Source organism: Nannospalax galili, unplaced genomic scaffold (genome assembly GCF_000622305.1).
Source record: "Nannospalax galili isolate Female #2095 unplaced genomic scaffold, S.galili_v1.0 scaffold1097, whole genome shotgun sequence".
NCBI lineage: Eukaryota > Metazoa > Chordata > Mammalia > Rodentia > Spalacidae > Nannospalax > Nannospalax galili.
The window spans coordinates 1,686,613-1,696,783 of NW_008340640.1; the positions used below are offsets into that span (position 1 = coordinate 1,686,613).

Sequence of the window (10,171 nt, forward strand, 5' to 3'; positions counted from 1 at the left end):
AGAACTCATCGTATTGCAGAGACACTTGTACATCCATGTTTGTTGCTGCTCTTTTCACAATAGCTGAGAGAAATTCATGTTTTTAATCAACGTATAATTGTTCTAGATTAGACAAACTGTTGCCATCAGGCTCAAAGTAATACAATGCAACACCATTGTTTTGTTCTGAATGTATTCCCCCCAAATTCATTTACTGAAACTTAACTCCCAACTCAAGAGTATCAGAAAATGGAGCTTTATGGAAGGTATTTAAGTCAGGAGGAATTGCCCTCACAAATAGATTAACATCCTTCCTTATAAAAGGATTTGACCTAGGCAATTTGGTCACTTCCATCTTCTGTCCTTTCTGCCACATGAAGACACAGCATTCTCCTTTGGCATATGAAAGACACCATTTGGACACATAGCAACCCTCAACAGCAAGCTAGTCAAAGATGCCAGCATCTTGACATGACCTCCCAGCCTCCAGAACTGAAACCTGACTTTATCCCTCCATGAATTACCCACTCTTGGGTATTTTATTGTAGCAGCTGAAGAAACTATGACAATCAGATACCGAAAGGGGTCCTTGATTTAGTCTCACATCTGTGGAACAGACTGTGTGTTTGATAAAATGGGAAACATTAAAAAAATTTTAAGTCTCCACTTTCTCAGTGTTCAAGTAATCATAAAGCTTATAGCAATGTCCACCCATAATAGTTACACAATTGCTGATCCTATTTTTTAAAAAGCAACAAAAACATCAAAAAAGAAATGTTCTAAAATACATGTAATTATGTCATTTTAAAGTTTTGTGTGGGATTGAGGTAGAGATGAATAAGAGAACAGAGGACATTAAAGGAACCACAACACTGTATGAGACTTCCCATAATGGTGGCTACATGTCTCCTGTACATTTGTCCAGATTCAGAACACACATCAAGAATAAACCCTGTGCCTGACAGTACTTCCACCAAAGAGGATTTTAAATATAGAGTGAAGGGTAAAACAGAAAAATTAAACAAAAATTCAAATCTAATACTATGAAGTCCATATATTTAAAACACAGGACAAATAATGAATCTTGTTATGGTTTTTCTTTGGGAAATTTTTTATAATTACATGTAATTTAAAACAAGATATTAGCCTAAACTACACAATACCAAGAAAAATCCAAGATTTAGAAATTTGGCAAGAAATAATCCAACTAGAAAGACCTACACCAAAACAACTTCAAAAAGACAGCTCATCAATTTGTTCAGAAATTTCTATGAAGCTGAATGATACATTGTCACAGGAAAAAGGGAGAATTAAAAAAAAAAAAAACATTTTCTGGTTTGAAGATCCAAGTAATGCTTTAGTATACATTATGGTGTTGTCCAGTTCACACTCTACTGTTGTGGCACAAAATCAGGCCTGTGGTTTAAAGGCCTGATAGTGAAGACAATACACTTTAGTCCTGACTCTGCATATTGATCAAATCTTTATCCCTTGTTCTAAAACATTCTGAAATCATTTGGTGTATTGTGTGCACACACACATTCATGTGGAAGCCAGGGGACAACTTTGGGTGTCACCGCTGAGCTCACTCGCTGGGTTAGGCTGGCGGGCAGGCAAGCTCCAGGGACCCTCCTGTCTCTGCCTCCCCAAGCTGGAATTACAAGAATGTTCCACCACATTTGGCTTTAAAACAAAACAAAACAACAACAACAAAAAAAAAATGGGTTCTAGGGATTGAACTCAGGTCCTCATGTTTGCAAGGCAAGCAGTTTAACAACAGAACCATCTCCACATACCCTTTAAATATATTACATTTTTATACTCACTTAAAAATTTGAAGCAACTTAATCTTTCCTATTTAACATTTTCTCAAAATACATAAAAAAGAGCAATGTCTATAAAATATTTTATATACATACACACACACACACATACACACACACAGTGTGTGAGTCTGGTAAGTGGCAAAAACAGAAAGCATCCATGTTTGAAATAAACATTTTCTGGTTTGAAGATCTAAGTAATGCTTTAGGATACATTATGGTGTTGTCCAGTTTACACTCTAGTATTGTGGCACAAAATCAGGCCTGTGGGCATTTGAAGTATAGACTTTTAGACGTATACTAGGTCCAGTCACAGAATAATGTATGCCTTAATATTTACTTTGCCAGTTTAAGTAATAGCAAAAAACTCCATAATTCATCATATGGTGACTATTTATTTGGCCAAGTTTTCTTTCCCTCTTCACATTTTCAGTGACTGCTTCCCATTGGTGTCATCAACCAGGTCTCTCAGGCAAGATAAATGCTGTAAAGCCCTTTATTAAAAGACATAAAACACATGATAAATCAATATTAAAGACTGAGTAGCCAATGCAGAAAGCAAGAAATAGTGACTACATTATTTATTACCTTCAAAACTACTGGAAGAAATGAACTTACAGAAAAATATAAAACTGAGAACTATTTCTTATAAAGCTTTGATAGCTGAACAAGTGAGAACTATAAGTTAATGTTCTATAAACATTTCTTTGAAATATATTTTTGATATTCAATTTTTCAAGTTAATTGGAAAATAGACTAGTTACAAAACAGTAGCATACTTAAAACTTTTTTTCCATGTAATTTTCACAACAGTTCTACAAAATTATGTATTTTTTTCTTTTTTGGCATTCTGTATATATCATCTAAGAAATAAGATATGTAACTCATTCATTTAATATTTACATTAAGACAGTTAAAATTTTTTGAATGACACTTAAGAATCCAATAATTCTGAGCAAAACTCATTTGTAATGAGGAGGAAAACCAGTAACTTCTCTAATAAGATTGAAGAAGTCTCTAATAAGGTTGAATAACATATAAATTAACAACCTAGATTTTTCTCTAAAATGCAGTCAAAATTCTGTCAGTTTTCAGTGGAAAAAACTGAGTCACTTCTCCGATATACCAAGGAGAAGAGAGGCCCTTAATTCTCAAAGCTTCTTTCAAAGAATTTAGAGGAAAAACCTAAAATAATTCTTCTACTTTTCCTTACTCCTGTAAATAAGCATTTCCTTTAATTTACTTTCAAATATTGTATTTATGCATTTATATGTATGTGTGTATGTCTGTGTGTGCATGCCACATGTGTACAGGTTCCCACAGAGCCAGAAGACAGTGTCAGGTCCCTTGGAGCTGGAATCACAGACAACTGTGAACCACCCAACATGGGTGCTACAAACCAAACTTTGGTTCTCTGAAAAAGCAGCAGTACATGCTCGGAAGTGCTGAGCTATGGGTCCAGCCCCCAAATTAGCATTTCTTTCCACTCAAAGGCAAACAAGCGACTGGAGAGAGGGCTCAGCAGTTAAGAGCACTGACTGCTCTTGCAAGTTCAATTCCCAGCATCCACATAGCAGCAGCTAACAACCATACATAACTCCAGTTCCAGGGGATCCCACACCCTCTTCTGACCTCTGTGGGCATTGCACAACATGAGTGCACTTACATACATGGAGGCAATACACTCATGCATATAAAATAAAAATAATAAATGGTTAAAAATTGTAAACAACAGGGCCAGGTGTGATGGCGCACACTTTTAATCCCAGCACCCGGGAGGCAGAGACAGGCAAATCTCTGTGAGTTCAAGGCCAGCCTGGTCTACATAGTGAGTTCCAGGACAGCTGGGGCTACAAGGAGACCCTGTCTCAAAAAGACCGAAATTTTACTTTTATTTTTTGAGATGGGGTCTCCCTGTAGCCCAGATGGCCTAGGATTTGTTATGTAGACCAGGCTGGCTTTGATCTCACAGAGATTCACCTGCCTCTGCCTCCCGAGTACTGGGATTAAAGGCATGTGCCACCACACCCAGCAACAGACTGTATTCTTAAATCTCATAATTCAGTTACTTTTCTATCATATTTTACTCACTGCAGGTATCTCAAAACATTTTATATTCATCACTATTTCAAAGTTACAATAGTTACTAACAATTACTATTTCATACGAGGTACTAAAGTATTCCCATATGTAGTCTGGAAGTCTATATAATACAACTGGCCAACTATTAGACAACTTTATGCTTAACTGCTCCAAGCAATGGTGACGGAGAGATAAATTCTTTTCAGGAATTCCTTTCTCTAAGCATTGAACACTTGTTCTTCCTAAACATAGAATTTTATATGTAAACAAAGCCCATTGTTTATGGCAAGAAAAATGTTACTACTACTACTAAAAAAAATTTTAACAAATAGTAAAATCAGTAGTTCTTATAGTGATTTATAACCAAGTGTTAATTTTCACTAAGGAGAGAGATCTTCTAAAGCAGGTACTTTATTTCAGAAAATACATCGGGCTTGCAACACAAGTCAGTATCGGTGCTTTTAAGAGCAACAGAAAGCTTCAAGTCATCCACTTAAAATATTTAAAAAAGGAATAGTATGTTTATCCTAGATGATTAATTAAGATCCTGTCCCTATTCACAATAAACAATTCACCATTATCATTAACACGGGTTAGAAAGAGGTTTCCAATTAGACCACAAGTTTCAGCCCCAGTACCACCTCTTCCTAGCTATATAATGTTGGACAAGTTCTACATTACGCCATGCCTATTCCCTGACCTGTATTATAAAAGTGATAACAGTACTTGCTTTGGAGGGTCACAGGATCACATGAATTTTGTTTTCAATAAATTATCACTATTCACTAAATTCTATTAGGTACAGACTATTATATCAGGTACTATGGAAAACTACAGAGAAAGAGATATCTTTATCAAGAAGATTTTAACTAAGAGAGAAAAGGATCATCATAAATTACACTTTTAACCATAAAGGTTATATATAGTATACACATATAGTTAGACTCATAACTACATTTAGTGAATATTCCTTTTTTATCATTTCCTTAGATGGGAGAAACATAAGCAAATTGTGAAAACACAAAAGAGAGAGGAACAGTTGATTACTCTCACTTATGATCTAGTAAAATGTTACTAACATAAAAATAGTTAATCTTAGTGCTTAATTTCAGTAATTGTATCTTCTGAAAACACTTCATATTCATATAACCAAAGCAAAAAGTAAAGGACCTCACCCTGACAACACTGAAGAACCGTGTTTATACGCATTACTTTTATTTAAGACAGTGAGTCTATGAAGATTAACTTTACATCAAGGATATTAATCTACTCAGATTTCTCTGGAGATGTGTTAAATATTCTTTTTTTAACGTGTGTGTGTGTGTGTGTGTGTGTGTGTGTGTGTGTGTGTGTGTGTACATATAGGTGCAGGACATGGCACTTGTGCAGAGGTCTGAAGACAACTCGTAGAAGTCAGTTCTCTCCTTCCACTCTGTGGGTTCCAGGGATTAAACTCAGGTGCCCATATCCACTGAGCTATCTGACTGGCTTGCGATGTGCTAAATAATGAAACACTGATGACTAGATGAACTAATTTCATAACACGTTACTGTTACAGGATATCCACATCAGTACTGAAAATTTCAAATTGCTGCTTTTACTCCAAATGAAAAATATGAGTCATTTCATATCCACTGTATTTTAAATGGCTAAAGATATCTCTTTAAGTCCTTAGAACAATTTAAATCAGAAACTGCACAGGTCTGAGAGAAAGTATTGTTCTTCTTAATGTACTCAGGGGATGGAGTGGTGGCTCGGCGGTTAAGAGCACTTGGCTGTTCTTCCCGAGGACCCAGGTTCAGTTCACAGCATCCACATGATGGCTAATAATCCTACATAACTCCAGTTCTGGGGTATCTGATGCCCTTTTCTGGCCTCCACATTCATTGCACAACATAAGTCACTTACACACATGTAGGCAAAACACTCATACATGTAAAATTTTTGATACTGCTCTCCATGATTAAGGAAAACTGTCAACCTCTGGCCTCCACATGCTCACACATATAAATGCACACACAAATTTTATTTTTGAGACAGTGTCGCCCTTTAGCAACTAGCTGGCCTGGAACTCAGTACGTAGAGCAGGCTAGCCTCCATCTCACAGATACCCACCTGCCTCTGCCTCCCAAGGGTTAGAATTAAAGGCATGTGCCACCCATGCCTGACTACACAAAAAATATTTAATTAAAAAAATTTTTTTAATGATGTGCTTAAAGGAGTTTTAATGTATCTACCATACATCTACTCTTGGAGCTACTACTCAATTCCACCCTGATTTCAGTTAAAGGATGATTAAAATGAATTTGTTTCCACATTAGTAGAGAATACTTACTTTTGAAGAGATGTAGTAATAGGAATCATATTTTCCTTCAATTGTAATTTAGAGAAATCATCTTCTAAAACCTATTATTAGAAACACACACAAAAAAACAAATATTAAAATACTGAATTGAATTGCAGCAAACTATTTTAGGAAAGCAATATTTTTATTTTCCCTTTATTATAAAATTACAAACCTTTCAATTCTCCTAAAATATGCTTCTAAACATATGCCCATTAAAGAATCACACCTTGGCTTGAAGTTCCATCTTCAAAGAAACAGTTTAAGTCTCAGTGATGTTTAATGAGTAAGGTGAAGAAGAAGAATTGCACTGTGTTAATGTTGTGATGAACAGAGTATCAGGAAAAAAATTCAAATATAATTAAATGAACAGGCTGTGACACTAAGAACTGGTCCACTCATTTGAAATGAAAACTGAATTTTAGAAATAAAATTCTACTGAATAACAAGAGAGCTGACAAAGAAAGTAAGCCAGGCACAGAAAAAACACCCACAGCATGGTCTGATGTATACATGATATCTAAAAGGTCCAACTCTCAAGAGCAGAGAGTAAAATGATAGTTATTAGAGGCTGGCTGAGTGGCAACAGATGGGGAAATATCGGTCAAAAACCAAACTTACTATCGGGAAGAATAAGTTCAAGGTGGCTACTGAATAACTAAGGGTGATCATAGTTAACCACAGTGTATTATTACAGACTTGGAAACTGCACAGTCACAAGATTAAATTTACTTTTCTGACACGCAAAGGCAGAGAAGTCTAATGTTGAAAACATTTTCGAGGCTTCTCCAAATATAACTGTAAGAAGGTGAACCAGACAGAGTCATTCTACAAGACATTAAAACAATATTAAGTGTGAGGAAGGTAATCTCCAAAACAACAGAATTACAGAATTCTACAACTTGTCTAAGTTTTCACGCTTTAGTTTTTATTTAAGTGTTTTACCTACATGTACGTAAGTGCACCCATGTGTGCGATGCCTGCAGAGGTCAGAAAAGGGCATCAGATTCCCTGGAACTGGAGCTATAGATGGTTGTTGACTGCTATGTGGTTGCCGGGAAACAAACCCAGGTCTCTGTGAGAGCAGCCAGTGTTCTCACAGCTGAGCCATCTCTGCAGCCCACTGTCATACTTATTAACACAGAACTAGAAGTAGGTCTGAAAAGATTCTGGAAGAAATCTGGTATGTTTCCCACAGGGTCGTGTACTGAATGCTTGACCCTCAGGTGGCAAAATTATTTGAGAAGTTGTGGACTTAACTGGAGTAAGTGGGTCACTGAGGCCTGCTCTGAAGGTTATGCTTGGTCCCCAGTCCCTTGTTCCCTCCTTTTTGATTCCTTCTCTGTCATGAGATGAACAGCCTCTGCCTACCTCTGGCCCACACTGCTCCTGCTACCATGACGTTGGGCCTCACCATGGGCCCAGAATCAGAGCAGCCAGGGACTACGGGCAAATGTCAGAAAGCATTAGTCAAAATAAATTTGTTTGTCATGTATCTTGTCACAGCAATGAAAAAATAAAATTTTAGGCAAATTTATAAATTTATCTCAATTCATAATTTTGTCCTTACTTGCTTAATCTCTTCTTTTGTTTCTGTAGTTTTATTCTGATTAAAACTTTCTTGTACTGCTTGAAGGTTAAATAACATTTGTTTCAAGGCTTCCACAGGACCATGATGTTTGCCTCCAGATAGGGTAGAGTTCTAAAGTTAAAACAGATACTAGTAACCATTCAAATTTGAAAAGAAAAAAGGTATTTTGTATTATGCCCCAACATAAAATTAATTCAAAAATCCAGATAACATATGAAAATAAAAAGTTTTCAAGAATTAAAACATTATATAATGGTTTTACCTAGGGCTCGACCCTGCACTTTACAATACTAACCTGAAAGGCTTGATGTGCCCACCGGTGTAACAATGACACAACTACTATGGGATAATTGCTTTCTGATTAAATTTGAGCCCTGATCCACAGGACAGAATTTCATGTCTAATATTGAAATCCTGATCAAAAGCCCATGGCTGGGAGGTCACAGTCTCTAGTGTAGGACCTGCCATCGTTACTTTGTTAAATGGTCACATTGTCAAACTGCCTTCTAAACATTTATTCTTACACTCATGGACCTCAGTTGCTCTCAACCTTGGTCAGAGATGCTTCTTTCTGCAGTGAACAGTAGTCAACTAAGAGATGCACAGCTGGTCAGAGTGCTGAGAACACAAATATGAGTGCTTAGCCCTAAATGAGACATCTCTATTAACCCCATCACCACCAAGGCTCAGGGAACACTGAGGAAGAGAAGCAGAAAGAATGTCAAGAGCCAGAGGATGGGGCAGAGTGCTACAGGACGTTGTCTTCTGGACATGATATGGCTACAATACTCATGGATTCATAGCAGCCATGGTTACCAGCACAAGACCAACAGACCAAGCCAAAAAGACCAAGCCAACCAAAATCCTAGAACAGAGGAGTAGATGATCTCCAGGCCTCACCCCTTAGTGAGAAGCTATTGGTAGGGGATAGTCACTGGGGAGGAAGAACCATTCTTTTTTGGAGAACGTGGGCATTAGAAGGTTTTCCATGTTCTAGTGGATGGCCCCACACCCACACATATATGAGCTGTATTAACTAGACTTAGTGTGCTATTAAAAAAGAAAGACAGGGGCATGAAGTTGAGAGATGAGGATGTTGAGGGAGAACTAGAGTGGGAAAATGACTTACTTCATTGTATACATGTAGGAAACCCACAAAAGTAAAGAAAAAATATTTTAAAAGCCAAAACTGTTAACTCTACCCCACCATACCCATTCTCCAGATGAAATTATTTAGAAACAATAATTCACATTTTAGCATATTCTTCCCAATCCTTGATCTTTAAAAATGAATATCTGGGGCTGGAGAGATGGCTCAGTGGTTAAGAACACTGACTGTTCTTGCAGAAGACCCAGGTTCGAATTCCAGCACCCACATGGGTTGTTAAACTGTCCGTAATTCCAGTTCCAGGGGATCTGACAGCCTCTTCTGTCTTCTGCGGGCATTGTACAACATGGGTGGACTCACCTACATGCAGGCAATACATGCATACACATAAAAAAATAAAATATAAAAAAATGAATATTACATATTCACATTTACACTTTCATTTAATATATAAAACCACAGCTTTATGACTAAAAAGTCTTAAGTGCAGGTAAACCAGCATGTTCTTTTCAATGTCTAAATAAAGCTAGTTATCATGAGTGAGGACTAAAATTTCAAATACATCATCCTCAGTACACATTTAAATGTGTTTCACTGTTAAGGATAAGAAAAAGAGAAACCTTCTTCACTGTTTGTAAATCTGGCAGTCCCTATGGAAATCAGCATGGGTATTCCTCAAGCACTGGAAATAGAACTACTATATAACCCAGCTGTAACTACTCCTGGCTATACACTCAGTGGATTCTAAGTCCACATACAAGAAATACTTGCACATCCATGTTTACTGCTGCACTACACAAGAGCCAGAAAGCAGAACCAGTCTAGAAGTCCCCAACAGACAAATGCATAAAGATAATGTGGAATATCTGGGGCTGGAGAGATGGCTCAGATGGCTGCTCTTGCAGAAGGCCTGCGTTTGGTTTCCATGCCCTTATAGCAGCTAACAACCACCTGTAACCAGGGGATTCAATGCCACCTTCTGGCCTCCGCAGGCAATGCATGATGGATGCACTTACATGCATGCAGGTAAAACACACACACATTTAAAAAAGGAAAAAAATATGTGGTATACATACACAACACAAGTTTATGCAGTCATAAAGAAAAACAGAAACATGAATTTTCAAAAAATGGAATTAGAAATCATGTTAAGCAAATAAGCCAAACTTAGAAATATTACCTTTTCTCTTTATGTAGACCCCAGATTTGAAAGTGTGTGTGTGTGTGTGTGTGTGTGTGTGTGT

General features: G+C 37.0%; 1 protein-coding gene across 5 annotated transcripts in view; it reads right to left on the reverse strand.

Moving 5' to 3' along the window:
• Nucleotides 1-52: 52 nt before the first annotated feature.
• The window catches only part of CUNH18orf54 (chromosome unknown C18orf54 homolog), a 28,544-nt gene continuing 18,425 nt past the window's right edge, over nt 53-10,171 (reverse strand). For 3 of the 5 annotated variants that reach the window (XM_029564776.1, XM_029564775.1, XM_008835675.3), the window contains 3 exons: nt 7,799-7,930; nt 6,220-6,290; nt 53-2,296 (listed from right to left, as the gene is read on the reverse strand). In XM_029564776.1, coding sequence (XP_029420636.1) covers nt 2,224-2,296; nt 6,220-6,290; nt 7,799-7,930 — 276 coding nt within the window. In that variant the 3' untranslated portion in view covers nt 53-2,223. The remainder of the gene's footprint in view (nt 2,297-6,219; nt 6,291-7,798; nt 7,931-10,171) is intronic. The other 2 variants (XM_008835674.3, XM_008835673.3) reach the window with 2 other exon arrangements.